Source organism: Armigeres subalbatus, chromosome 1 (genome assembly GCF_024139115.2).
Source record: "Armigeres subalbatus isolate Guangzhou_Male chromosome 1, GZ_Asu_2, whole genome shotgun sequence".
NCBI classification, from domain to species: domain Eukaryota; kingdom Metazoa; phylum Arthropoda; class Insecta; order Diptera; family Culicidae; genus Armigeres; species Armigeres subalbatus.
In genome coordinates this window covers 155453019-155468113 of record NC_085139.1, presented here as the reverse complement: position 1 = coordinate 155468113, position 15095 = coordinate 155453019, and the positions used below count along the sequence as shown (strand labels likewise).

General features: G+C 43.2%; 1 protein-coding gene across 3 annotated transcripts in view; it reads right to left on the bottom strand.

Annotated features, from left to right (window-relative positions):
* Positions 1–218: 218 nt before the first annotated feature.
* Positions 219–15095, bottom strand: part of LOC134205352 (uncharacterized) — a 203165-nt gene continuing 188288 nt past the window's right edge. For all 3 annotated transcript variants that reach the window (XM_062680534.1, XM_062680532.1, XM_062680533.1), the window contains 3 exons: positions 13161–13469; positions 1851–2301; positions 219–1562 (listed from right to left, as the gene is read on the bottom strand). In XM_062680534.1, the coding sequence (XP_062536518.1) occupies positions 488–1562; positions 1851–2301; positions 13161–13164 (1530 nt within the window). In that variant the 5' untranslated portion in view covers positions 13165–13469 and the 3' untranslated portion in view covers positions 219–487. The remainder of the gene's footprint in view (positions 1563–1850; positions 2302–13160; positions 13470–15095) is intronic.

The window sequence follows — 15095 nt, the reverse complement described above, 5'->3', positions numbered from 1 at the left end:
AGGAGCGACTGGCTTATGAACTACAGAATATCGACATTGAATGAATATAGCAGAAATTAGCTAACCCCAAACTTCGAGCGTCCACAACTGGAAAGTAAGATCAGGAGCTACTGGCTTATGAACTACAGAATATCGACGTGGAATGAATATAGGTGAAATTAGCCAACCCCAAACCTCGAGCGTTAGATCCCGTGATACTTTATTCATTGTAAGCTCATTTTACCAAACTTCTGCCAATGATCAAAGGAGAGTTTTCAAAACCTTCAAAGTCTCGAGTCCCGGAAAGTTAAGGATAATAGGTTGAAGTTTCAATCGGTTTAAGATCCACCAACGCTTGATGAGTTGAAAAATGTAAAGATATGCCGAATTGTTCCTCGTTTATAAAAATAATATTCAAAGCTTCCTCGTGCGAAACAATTTTATACAAAACCCAACATCCCACCGAGTGTTCATTGGTGTTCCGCGACTTTGCCGGACTTCACTTGATTTACTTCACGAACAAATCCTTCAGCGTTGAGCACAGCGATGAATCACACGTATCGTTCGAGTCGTCATCATCTGCCTTGCCAAACCAGCTGGACGACGATGATGACGAAGATTTCTTTGACTTCGCCGAAGGGTCCTTCGAACTGGAAGATTTCTTCGATGAGCCGGAGCCCGTAATGAAGTTCTCTATGGCGTGACCGATCATACGTGCATCCACGATGGCACTTCTACCGTCCCATTTTAACTTGCTCAGTGGCGACCGCGACTCCTTGGTTTTCGGCTTTGTCGAGTCCCCCGACTTTGCATCAGACTTGTCACGCAGTTTGTCTATTGCTTCCTTGGCAAATGATACGGTAGCATTGGGTGACTTGATGGATTTTCTCCGATCCATCGGTTGGTGCCGCTTGGCGAACCATCCCGGTTCTACGGAGGATTTCTCCTGCTCGGTTGCACTCGTACTTGCCCCGGTCGCTAATTGCTTGATATTGTGATACAGGGAAATGTCAAAACTATTGGATCGATTTTTCTTTAGATTGGCACCGGCGACTTCTGGAGGGAATTTAGTGATGGATTTAAATGATGATGAAGATTGAGGAGTTTGAGGGGTTGGGTAGTCTTTATCACCACATCTATTTATTTCAGTTGCCGATGAAGCTAGGGACGATAGAAGAGATATTAGGTCAGTATTTGTGCAGACTATTCCCGATATGGTGGGTTTCGGTGACGCTGTCATTACTTTCGATGATGACGCTGTTGCTGGTGTTAGCGGGACAGACGGCGAAATAGGCATTTCGGACGAGCGTCTGAACGACTGTATTGGCGGTAACGTCGTACCCACAAAATCCGAGTAACGCCTATTCGTGTAACGCATCGGCGAACTAGAACCAGCACCAGCTTCATCCAGCGTTTGAACTTCACATACTTTCTCATTGCTCGTATTCCATAACTTCATTCGCGCCTTTCTAGCTTGTACTATATCATCCATTATATCTAATTGTAAATTATGTATACTACCTCTATGATCTGTTGAGGGCGGTGGGCCAGTTTTGCTTTCACGACGAGAACTTGCTGCGGATCTGTAGAAAATAAAAAAAAATGGTGTTTAGTTTATTTTAAGTTAGAAATAGACAGACGTATAACTTATGAAATGCGTGTGCCTCTTTCTTTTGAGCTCAATTTAATTCAACACTTTGTCTGCATCTGGGTTCACTTTGATGCTCATCATGAATTTTTAATCATTTAGGGATACATCGGTTAAGGGTGTTTGAAATAAGGTAAGCCTATTTTTTCACCTGTTTGTTTCATGTGATGTATGTATCTAACCTTTTTTTCTTGCAGGACTATATGCTAAATTGATACTTTACCTCTGTCCGGCAGGAAGCGCGGCAATAGACTCTCGTCGATTACGGCCGAATATAGTCGATGGAACCTTGCTGATGGTAACGACCGAGTGCCTCCGTCCACCGGGCTGCGGCGCGGGTGAACTGTACAACGTGGCCAGGAACGCCTGCTCGCGGGGCGATGGTCCGGAACCTTCCCCACCGCGCTCCGAAAGTCGCCGCACTTGGCTGGCCGTGATTCCGCTGGTGCATGGCGGTGTGGGCAGGGAATGTTTACGGGTTTCCCGGGGGTCACGCCACGGCGACAGTAAATACGGATTTTCAGGTGACTCGATATCTAAACTGTGCCGTGGCGTCGAGGTTTGACTGATTTCCTCCTCCTTTTCTAAATTTTCCGATTCCTCCACCACGATCAACGGCTCTTGATTGCAGGTGCTGGGCGCATGTGACGAGCGTCGTAATCTAAAGAATGAATCTGAGAAATAGAATAGAAAATTAAGAGTATTTTACTTTTATTGATGTTTCCAGTCGTGATAAGTAAAATGAACTAAGTTCGTAAATTTGTGAATGTTTGTGAATAAAACCAAAAGAAAATCCCAATTGATAATTTTCGATGATATTGTCCAAAGACTAAATATAGCGAATGTCCATGTTCAACTTTTTCATTCAACCGACCGTAAATTTCTAAACTAGGGTTAAAGTTGAAAATATAACGAGCGCTTTAGCTTTGGTTGGCTTATTTTTTATCAGCTCAACGTCTACCGCATCATGCTGCCAAACTCAACAAGCCATCGTCAAGTTATGCAAAGACCACGAGAACGCACTTTTTGCTTTCGCGGTTTTATTGGATCCTTTGGCTTTGCTGTGCTAGCGAGGAGCGATAAATCAAAATAAATTGAATTTCAATTGGGTTATATTGGTTATATTTGAATACGGCCGGCAGATTGTCTGCTTCGAGTGGGCGTTCACAACCGTAAAGGACCGAGATGTACAAACAGTTTATCAAAGCAATTAGTGCATGCAATTAGAAATTCAAATTTCTTTTCAAAACAAATGATTTCTCTATTGATGCAAATCAAAATACAGGAATCATTGCTGAAAGTCTATTCGGACACAAACGCTGGTGGTATCTGCGATAAGGGAATTGCGATAAGACCCGGTTGACGATGGAGACGATTGTTTTACAGAAATTCAAAATTACAGTGACTGCTCATCAGGACAAAACGCAGAATAATATGTTTTGTTTTCTATTGCGCTTTCCAAATCATGGGAATCAGACAGAACCTACTAAAAAAGTGAACAAATACTATCGTACGGTTGGTTATGAATATAGCAAATAGTTTTGGAAATTCAACGACGTGTAAAATTATCGCTGAGAAGTGAGATGTGAAAGGTAACAAGTGAGAATTGAGAAGTGATATGTGAGAAGTGAGAAATAATATGTGAAATCCGAGACGAGCCAGCCTTGGGCTGAAAGTCTCTTTAATAAAGATATAAAAAAAAAATGTGAAATGTGAGAAGTGGTAAGTGAGAAATTAAACGTAATATGGCACGGCAAATGCTGGGTAAAGCGTACCATTGGTACTTCGCGTACCTGAAGGAATAAAATAGACCCCATCTCGCGGTCCTTAGTCTTTTACCCAGCAACTCCTATCCCTACCTCCCCGCGGTGCTGGCCGGGATACGAGCAACCTTAGGGAAGATCGGGTAACCAACCCCGGTGGGAACTATGGTCGTATGCTGACAGGGAAGGGGGGTTTGCTCCACTCCGGAGGTGCAAATCTTATTGAGCGTCTGTTCTCCATGTTAGGATCGGCTCACAACAGCGTCTGTTCTCCATGTTAGGGGCGGCTGTTCATCGTCCGAGTGCCAGCGAGGGACTCTAAGTGAAACTGTGCACCATGGTCCACCGGAAATAAGGAGGAATGGTTCTCCGGAAATTTAGGGGGTTTGGTGTCAGTCCCTGCAAGCCAGCCTTTAAAAATCATAAGCAACGAACAATCAACAAGAGAGTACGGACCGGAACCATCGGCGAAGACCACTGCGACGAAAAGGGACTAGCGATTGGAAACTCGGTTCGTGGAACTGCAAATCTCTCAACTTCATCGGGAGCTCACGCATACTCGCCGATGTGCTCAAGGACCGTGGATTCGGCATCGTAGCGCTGCAGGAGGTTTGTTGGAAGGGATCAATGGTGCGAACGTTTAGAGGTAATCATACCATCTACCAGAGCTGCGGCAACACACACGAGCTGGGAACAGCTTTCATAGTGATGGGCGATATGCAAAGGCGCGTGATCGGGTGGTGGCCGATCAATGAAAGAATGTGCAGGTTGAGGATCAAAGGCCGGTTCTTCAACTTCAGCATAATCAACGTCCATAGCCCATACTCCGGAAGCACTGATGATGATTCGGACGCATTCTACGCGCAGCTGGAACGTGAGTACGACAGCTGCCCAAGCCACGACGTCAAAATCATCATAGGAGATTTGAACGCTCAGGTTGGCCAAGAGGAGGAGTTTAGACCGACTATTGGAAAGTTCAGCGCTCACCGGCTGACGAACGAAAACGGCCTACGACTAATTGATTTCGCCGCCTCCAAGAATATGGCCATTCGCAGCACCTACTTCCAACACAGCCTCCCGTATCGGTACACCTGGAGATCACCACTGCAGACAGGATCACAAATCGACCACGTTCTGATTGATGGACGGCACTTCTCCGACATTATCGACGTCAGGACATATCGTGACGCTAACATCGACTCTGACCACTATCTGGTGATGGTTAAACTGCGCCCAAAACTATCCGTCATCAACAATGTTCGGTACCGACGACCGCCGCGGTACGACCTAGAGCGACTGAAGCAACCTGATGTCGCCACTGCATACGCGCAGCATCTCGAGGCAGCGTTGCCGGAAGAGGGTGAGCTCGATGGGGCCCCTCTTGAGGACTGCTGGAATACAGTCAAAGCTGCCAATAACGACGCAGCGGAGAACAACGTCGGGTATATGGGTCGAAGTCGACGGAACGATTGGTTCGACGAAGAGTGCAGACAGATTCTGGAGGAGTAGGACGCAGCGCGGGCGGTCGCGCTGCAGCAAGGTACCCGGCAGAACGTGGAACGTTATAGACGGAAGCGGAGACAGCAGACCCGCCTTTTTCAGGAGAAGAAACGCCGCCTGGAAGAAGCGGAGTGCGAGGAGATGGAACAGCTGTGCCGTTCTCAAGATACACGCAAGTTATACAGGGTGTTCAATAAGTTCGAAAACACTTTCAAAAAATGTTTAAAAATTTAGTTTAAATTATTTCTTTTCCCAGTTGCATTTCATTGGAAGTATTGTTTATAAGGAACGTTTGTAACATTTCTTTTGGAATGACCTCTATTTTGTACTTCTTCACGAGCTTTAAACGTTTCTAAAACACATTGCAAGCGGCACGCACGATCTGCATGGGCATTTCGTTCCAGATTTAGAAAATTACATCTTGAACTGGTCCAAGTTACTGACCTTGTATTCGTACGGCTTTAACATAATAAAGGACCAAACAAAATTCAAATCCGGGAAGCTGGGAGGTCGCAATGTTTTGTCCAAAAAGTCGATGAAATTGTCCCCATATTAGGCTAAAAACGCAATTTCCGTGTATAAAGGGTTAACGTCCTATTGGAACACGTAGGGCTCATCTCCGTCTTAGCACCGGGCCACGGGGGGCATCAATCGTCCCAAAAACCTCAGTTTTGTAGTACGCCGCAATGATTTTGACATTCAAAAACGGCTATTTATGATGCCCCAATCCATTTTCAACGCGCGTAATAAACAAACAACAAGTGACAGAATGTCAACACCACACACATCCGATAGCGTATATATATACCGCTAACGCTGACACCAATACTAATACAGAATATGTACATTGGGCTTACAAACACAATGATCAAACATTTGTATTCGAACTTATTGAACACCCTGTATCAGAAGCTCAACGCATCCCGCAAAGGCTTCGTGCCGCGAGCTGAAATGTGCCGGGATAAGGATGGGAGTATCTTGACGGACGAACGTGTGGTGATCGAAAGGTGGAAGCAGCACTACGAGGAACATCTGAATGGCGCTGAGAGTACAGACAGTGAAAGTCAAGGCAGCGGACGATGGAAGCCAACCAGCCCCCACCTTGAGGGAAGTTAAGGATGCCATTCAACAGCTAAAGACCAATAAAGCAGCTGGTAAGGATGGAATCGGAGCTGAGCTCATCAAGATGGGCCCGGAAAAGCTGACCACTTGCCTGCACAAACTGATAGTCAGAATCTGGGAAACCGAACAGCTACCGGAGGAGTGGAAGGAAGGGGTTATATGCCCCATCTACAAGAAAGGCGACAAACTGGAGTGTGAGAACTTTCGAGCGATCACCATCCTTAATGCCGCCTACAAAGATCATCTTCCGTCGTCTGTCACCATTAGTGAACGAGTTCGTGGGAAATTATCAAGCCGGCTTCGTACGGCAAATCCTTCAAAAATGCCGTGAATACCAGGTCCCAACGCACCATCTGTTCGTTGATTTCAAGGCGGCATACGACAGTATAGACCGCGTAGAGCTATGGAAAATTATGGACGAGAACAGCTTCCCTGGGAAGCTTACCAGACTGATCAAAGCAACGGTAGATGGTGTGCAAAACAGTTCGTTCGAATCGCGCCGGGGACTAAGACAAGGTGATGGACTTTCGTGCCTGTTGTTCAACATTGTGCTAGAAGGTGTCATGCGGAGAGCCGGGTGTAACAGCCAGGGTACGATTTTCAACAGATTTAGTCAATTTATTTGCTTCGCGGATGACATGGACATTGTCGGCCGAACATTTACACCCGCCTGAAACGTGAAGCAACAAAAGTTGGACTGGTGGTGAATGCGTCAAAGACAAAGTACATGCTTGTGGGCGGAACCGAGTGCGACAGGACCCGCCTGGGAAGCAGTGTTACGATAGACGGGGATACCTTCGAGGTGGTCGAGGAATTCGTCTACCTCGGATCCTTGCTAACGGCTGACAACAACGTTAGTCGTGAAATACGAAGGCACATCATCTGTGGAAGTCGGGCCTACTACGGGCTCCAGAAGAAACTGCGGTCGAAAAAGATTCGCCACCGCACCAAATTTGTCATGTACAAGACGCTTATAAGACCCGTTGGCCTCTACGGACATGAAACATGGACAATGCTCGAGGAGGACTTGCAAGCACTCGGAGTATTCGAGAGACGGGTGCTTAGGACCATCTTTGGCGGTGTGCAAGAAGACGGTGTGTGGCGGCGAAGAATGAACCATGAGCTCGCCCAACTCTACGGCGAACCCAGTATCCAGAAGGTAGCTAAAGCCGGAAGGGTACGATGGGCAGGACATGTTGCAAGAATGCCGGACAGCAATCCTGCAAAGATGGTGTTCGCTTCCGATCCGGCAGGTACGAGACGGCGTGGAGCGCAGCGAGCGAGATGGGCAGACCAGGTGCAGAACGACTTGGGGAGCGTGGGGCGTATCCGAGGATGGAGAGATGCGGCCTCGAACCGTGCATTGTGACGTCAAATTGTTGATTCAGTGTTATCTGTTCAGATGTTAACTAAATAAATGAAATGAATGAATGTGAGATGTGAGAAGCAAGAAGGGAGAAGTGAGGAGTGTGAAGTGAGAAGTGAGAATTTATAAGTAAAAAGGGAGAAATGGGAAGTGACAAGTAAGAGGCGAGAAGTGAATAGTGAAAAGTGAGTAATGAAATAGAGATGTGAGATGTGAGAAGCGATAAGTGAGAAATGAGATTAAGAAGTGAGAAGTCATAAATGAGAAATCAGATACGATAAGTGAGTTTTGAGATGTGAGAAGTGAGAAGCGAGAAGAGAGAAGAGAGAAGTAAGAAGTACGGAATGAAAAATGAGAAGTGTGAAGTTAGTAGTGTATAGTGAGGAGTAAGAATTCCCAAGTAACAATTTCAAGGCTTCATAGATTTATTTAAGTTTTTTTACGGCTTTATCACTGCTTTGCTCAATGCCGCGAGATTAGTTTTATTGGAAGACTTGTAGCTATCTTCAAAATCGCAATAAAACGTTCAATAAAACCACAAATGTCAAAGGCTTTATGAGCTTATTAGAGACCTTATGATTATATTGAGGACTCTAATAAAACCAATTTTGAAAACTGTTATAAAGCCGAATATAATGGTCTAAGCCTTGTCTTACGCAAAACCTAAATAAAACTTAGTAGTTTTAAATAGGTTTATAATGGTATAGTACAAGAACACAATGTTTATGTTGAATTTCGTGAACTATGGTCAACCGAATGGTTAAAAACTGATGTTTCTGATCCATGTTCCCCAAACATTTGAACAAATAAAACAATAAACACCTAAAATTTCCGAACTGGGCATTCACATATTTAAAATTTTGTTGTTAATTGGTCAAATTCCACTTCTGAAAAAGGAACAGACAATAAAAATCAAGCAAACTATATTCTTTTACTTCCGGTAAATTAAAATGGTATAAATGCGAATACACAACGAATGGTGTAATGACCAAGATTCGATATACAAAAACTTTCAAAAGTATGAAATATGCATAACTGTGGATATGCTAACTGACCACAAATTGAAAAACTAGCCAAGTTCCAATTGAATATAGAAGAACTGATCGTGAAGTAAGGAATGATATGCGAGTAGTGAGAAGTAAAAGATGAGCAGTGGAAAGTGAGTGAAAAGTGAAAAGTGAGAAGTAAATAGTGAGAAGTGAGATGTTAGGAGTCAGAAGTGATAAATGAGAAGTGAAAAGTAATATGTGAGATGAGAAATGTAAGAAGTGTGAAATAAGAAGGGAGAAGTGAGAATGTAGAAATGAGAAATAAGAAGTAAGAAGTAAGAAGCGAGAAGTGAGAAGTAAGAAGTGGGAAGCGAAAAGTGAGAAGTAAGAATTTAGAAACGGGAAATAAGAAGTGAGAGACGAGAAGTGAATAGTGAGAAGCGAGAAATGAGATAAAGATGCGAGATGTAAAAAGTTAGAAGTGAGAAACGGGAAGTGATAAGTGAGAGCCGAGAAATGAGAAGCTACAATTGATAAGTGAGATTTAGAAGTGAGAAATTCGAAATGAGAAAGAAATGAGAAGCTACAATTGATAAGTGAGATTTTGAAGTGAGAAATTCGATACGAGAAGTGAGATGTAAGATGTGAGAAGCGCGAAGTGAGACTCGAGAAATGATAAGTGAGAGCCAAGAAGTGGGAAGCAACAAATGAGAAGTGAGATTAAGAAGTAAGATTGAGAAGTGAGAAATTCAACACGAGAAGTGAGATGTAAGATGTGAGAAGTAAGAAGCGAGAAATTAGAAGTCAGAAGTAAGAAGTGAATGGAGGGAAGTGAGTTGTGAGAAGTGAGGAGCGAGAAATAATAATTGGTAAGATGTGAGAAATGAAGGCAAGAAGGGTGAAGTTAGAAAGGAGAAGTGGGGAGTGTGAAGTGAGAAGCGAGAAGGAGAAGTAAGAACTGAGAAGTGAGAAGCGAGAAGTAAGAAGTGAATAGTGAGAAGTGAGAAATGAGATAAATATGTCAGATGAAAAGTGAGAAGGGAGAAGTGAGGTGTGTTATATAAGAAGTGAGAAACAAAGAGTTGAAAAGTGAGAAACCACGCGAATTTGATGTCGCACATTTCATTGCTTGGATTGCAATCGTGACGTCATGCCCGTTTTGATACACTAGTCTTCGCCTCAGCTCGTCTGTGGAACCTATAGTGTCTATAATCTTTGTGATTTGAGTACAATATTAAGGCCGCAACCAGGGGTGCGGGGGGTCGTCGAGCAACCCGATAACATTATCGAGTTCGCAAGCGAAAGGCAGAACATCAGTAAGGAACTGAAACAGAATCTGCTGGTTCACCGCCATGCTGTTCGAGTCGTAAGATAATAACAGAACGCTTTTATCAGCCACTCGGGGGAAGCGAGACGGACGACAAAGGTGCCACAACCAAGGCCTTCTCCTTCCTTGGAAGAGCGACTTTGGCCCAAGATGCGATTGATTTTTCCCTGACGGACAACGAGGAAAAAACTTCGCCTAACTAAAAACGGCTCAGACAGCAAACCGGCGAAGGTGCTCAGAGCAAAACCGAACAGTAGGCGACCATAAAGGCCAAATGACGTCTTGACGGAGCAGATCGGGGTGTAGTGGATCCCGAAGGGCGTTGACTCGAGAAGGCGACTTCTGGGCCCAACGCCGACCGAAAAGCTGATACGTGGAGCGCAAGCTAGCGGGACGGCTGGCCCAAGGGATCTTGGGGGACCGCGCCGAGTTGAGATCCTTGGGGACGGAAGTGACCTTCCATTGCAAGCAACTGGACGAGGTTACAAACGCGGACGACGTCGTCTCTGCCGTCAGAGAGCAGTGTGGTACAATGGCCGTCCCTTTGGCACGCAGCTAGCCTACCCTAGGTTATGGAGCGAAGGATTATTATTATTATCTTTATTAGTGAGGTTTTCGGCCCTGGCCCGGTTCACCTCGTCATGGAGCGAAGGAAGTTGAAATCGGCTGGTCAGTATGCCTAATAAGCAAACTTCAGCCACCTTCAGTGGACAGGTACTATTGGTGCTTAGAGTCGGGACATAAGTCCTACGACTGTGAGGGCCCAGACCATAGCAACCTTTGTCTTCATTGTGGTTAAGAAGGACACAAGGCGCAGGAATGCGATAAGGCACTAAAGTGTCCATATGCGCCAGCAAAAAGCAAGCATGTAATCACGGGTGGGTGAACCTCCGTTTCCCTTATAAGAGGAAAACAAGAAGAAGCCATTCAAGAAACACAGTTGAATCTTAACCACTGTGCATCTGCCAAGCTGCATCAGTGGCAGTTGGTCTCGGAGTCGAGGACTGATGTCGCTCTCCTTTTCGACCCGTACAACGTCCCTGGCTCGGGTCGTTATTTACGTGACAATTTTCACACGCATCCAAGGCCTTACTCCTGGATTTTCTTGGATAGCCAAAAAATTATGCTTCGTACAAATTCTATTCTATGTGGCACAAAGAGCATGCACCATATTTGAGACAGGTCGACAGATCTTTGGTTACGCGTGTAGATCAAACAGCCTTACTCCAAGAATTTCCTGGATGGCCAAAAAGTTATACTTTGAACATATTCTATTCTATGTACCACAAGGAGGGAAGTCGGGATAATTTCCAAAACGAAAATTGCCTAGACCGGCAAAGGGAATCGAACCAGACACCTTAAGCATGGTCTAGTTTTGTAGCCGCGCATCTCACCGCACGGCTAAGGAGGGCTTACAACACCTTACTCCACGAGTTTCTTGTATGGTCAAGAATCTATGCTCTATACAAATTCTATTCCATGTAGCACAAGGAGCATGTACCATATTTGAAACAGGTCGACAGACCTTTGGTTACGCGTGTAGATCAAAAGGCCTTATTCCAGGAATTTCTTGGATGGCCAGGAAGTTATGTTTTCTACACATTCTATTCTATGTAGCACAAGGACCATACACCATATTTGAAACAGGTCGTCAGACCTTTGGTTACGCGTGAAAATAGCGAAAAACCGATTTTTGATAAAAAGTCGTTTTTTCGCGATTTTCGAGATTTACGCGTTTTTTAACAAAATTTTCGGGATTTACGCGGATTTTTTCAAATGTTTTTTAGGCTGTTTTTTTTTAAGTATTACTTGCTGTTCGTAAATGCATCAAGTGGCGCATTTTGTGCCCTCCCGGATATTTGGCACTTAAACAGTTGTGGGTTGCAACCACTGCCAAAGAGAATACAATCTTTTTTGTGTGATTTACACTTCGTCTGACATGATAAATAACACATTTGGCGTCGCTAGAATGGATCGTTACTCAAATGAGACGTAATGATAGCTTGGTTATTGTGGGTGACTTCAACCTCCGTGGGATAATCTGGCAGAGCGGCTCAAATGGTAATCTATTTCCGGAACCATATCTTTCTTCAGCGGGACTCAAACAGCTTAATTCAACTTCAAACGATAATCATCGAGCGCTGGATCTGTGCTTCGCTGGCGAAAATTTTTGTGGCAATTGCTCTGTCATGCGGGCACCGTTAGCATTAGTAAAATACTGCAGACATCAACGACACATCTGACAGCTATTTTAACAATTTCCATAATGCCGATTTTGAAAATATGAGTGCTTTTCTTCGCAATGTAGATTGGACAGAAATTCTCAACGACAGCGATGCCAATCATGCTGCATCTTCGTTGTCCAACAGCGTACTCTACGCCATCGAACAGTTTGTTCCAAAAGTAACCCGTCCAGCTTGTCGCCTTCCACTCCTCCGGTAGCTGTTCAGTTTATCAGATTCTGACTATCAGTTTATTTATTTATTTATTTATTTAGGCTAAAGACCGCGCTGACATTACATTGAGGAGGCGAATAAACCACAAAATTCGTCAGCTGTTGAGCGAAGCTTCCATCGCAGTGAGCCGGGCATACAACAAGAATGTCGGACAATTACCCGGTGAAAATGGTTTTCGAGTTTTCAACGGGGACAATCAGACGAGGTGTGCAACGAGCAAGGTGAATCGATCAGGTATACCCTACCTGCGTGGTTTGCTACGTACAACCATGGACCGAGCTGAATGGAGATGACTTATATGTACTGCAGAGATTAGATTCAGCGACTATCAGTTCCTTGTAGATAATTTATCTTTATTTTCTAAAGACTGTATAAGTAGGGACACGGCAGGTATTTTCGTCTGTTCGTCATAGTCTCGAAAACCAATAAAAGAGACGCTTTTTTGTAAAACTCATACGTAACAAATCGTAAGCTCAGGCGAAACGTTCTGCTATAGTGGAGTTCTAGCAAATGTACGTTGCTTTCGTTGGTTTTAGCCCCTAAGACGATGGACGGAAATACCTGCCGTGTTCCTACTTCGGCAGTCATTTCAGATTAGGAGTAATATCGGAATTATGTGATTTATGTAAACCTAAAGATAGAGCGCATTTGTTCAATAATACATCGTGATTTCAGAGGCAACAGTCTCAACAAGCGAGGAGCAGATTACAGAGAAAAGCAGCTTTTCAGCTTTGTTACTGTGCAGCATGCATTAATAATGATTTCTAGATATGTTGAACATCTCTTATAAAAGAATTATGCCATCAAAAACGCGAAGTGAGAACTAGGGTGGGCATTTTGGCAGTCAGTTTTGTATGGCATTGCGTTTGTCATCAAATAAGGTTGTTTTTGTTTTATTTTTTAAAATAGTAAAATATTTTGTCAATCGAAATACTCTAAATTTGATGTTTTCATGGTTGGAGATTGCATGGAATAATGATACCCATCCACCTAACAATAATCACACTCACCCATTTTGGTTCCGGTAGCGGTGTCCGAACAACACCGCCTTTTCAACACCTCCTCGTTTTCCTCGGTTTTCGTTGTGTGCGCTCCACGTTTCCGTTTGTTTTCTCTTGCCCTTCAATTACGGTTATCCTTGGCAATGGTAATTATTGCTGTCTCAATGTGGAATGTGGGAACGTAGATAGCTGGCCCATGTACTAAATAATTGACCAGCAGTAGGATTAGCGATTATGAGAATGAAGAGAATTCTCTTGAAATGAAGATTTAACGATCAAACCAATTATGCATGTACGTAGACTAAGTATATTATCCGTCTGAAAGAAAAAGAGAGTGGAAATATGAAGCATTATTGTTTAGTTATTAGAGCATTATAAAGCGATTTTATATGTTGCACTACAGTTTTCTTAAACCTCGAATATACTACAATGAGTTACTCATATTCCGAGCACTCGTTACATAGAGATTTATCGGAAACATTTCGTTATTATTGCATTAATATATTAATTTTATCGGACGGCATGCAGATCAAGGACATCATAATTGTCCATCAATGAGATAACGTTTAAATTTTGCATTTTAGTGCATTTAATGTGGTGTTCGGAATTTAAGAAAATTATCAATATGCGTGTTCAGCATTTGAGACAAAGTTTGGCAGAATAAAATCATCAATTATTGATAAATACAATTAATAAAATATTGGAAGTTTTATTCTTTCGCTACCAACAATCGGTAACAATTGATATATTAATATTTTTTAATTCATATACCATAAAGAACTTCGAAGTGAAAAATGTGCTTAAGTGTTCGTAATATTAGTCAAAACGGTATCCTGGCCCTCGATTACTCTTTTGATTCGTACTCATAAATGAAATGATCCCCTCAATGAACCCATTACTGATTGTTGCGCAAAGTATGATTGAAGTATAATCCTAATGAAGCCTCATGGCAGAGATTGCTCTGATATGGAACTGCCGGTCGTAGGAAGAAAGTTTTATTCTGCTCCGACTAAACCAGGCTTTTGGACTGCTATTTATCTTGACTTCCACACTAACACATTCTACTTCATTGATTGTATTTTGACAGCATTTATTGGCGAAATAATAAGTTGACAATCGTCAATATGCCAATGAAGTCTTGTTAATGTTAGACAAAAAAGGGGAGACGAATGATTCACAAGTTTATCGGGAACTTATTAATTGCTTACAACCATGAATGCACCTAGGGTAACGAGTATTTTGGACTTATGGCTATATTTTGTTTATTGCATTTTGAAATGTGATTATGAAAGAGGCTAAAGAGACACATGATTCCTATTTATTTAAAGAAAGCGAAGTTGAAAAACACACAAAATATAACCAAAAGTCCAAAATATATTCCGATGTCCAAGATACATCATTTACCCTAGTTGAAAAGAAAAGCGAAATTCTAACTCCACTGTCTAAATTCTCATTTTATGCCAAACGACCATAAACGCCCGCACGCTAAACGTACGTATTATGTATCAACGTATAATCCTCTTCACAGCTTGCTAATGAACTCACGGGTTATGTACTTATCCGCCGCCAACGATGCATATTGCACATGGCTCGATCAATTGCACCGTTATCGTTACTCGAACGGTGAGTAAAACAATTTTCAACTTCACTATCAAATATGATTGTTACGCTTGACGGGTGATAATCACTCTGCAAGTGGGTGGTGCAGCTCCGCTTTCCGGGATAACGACCGCCACATATTCCGGAGATGTTCATCACAATTGAATAAAAATAACCATGCAGCATCCCTGGTAGGTAAGTAAAATCAATAAATCATAATTTAATCTTGCTATGTGGATAATTCCATTACAGTATTTTACGGTTTTATAAACCATTCGGTCCCTCCTATCCACGGTGCATTGTGCTTCATCCCATGTCGTCAGATTAACCGACCGACCCAGGCCA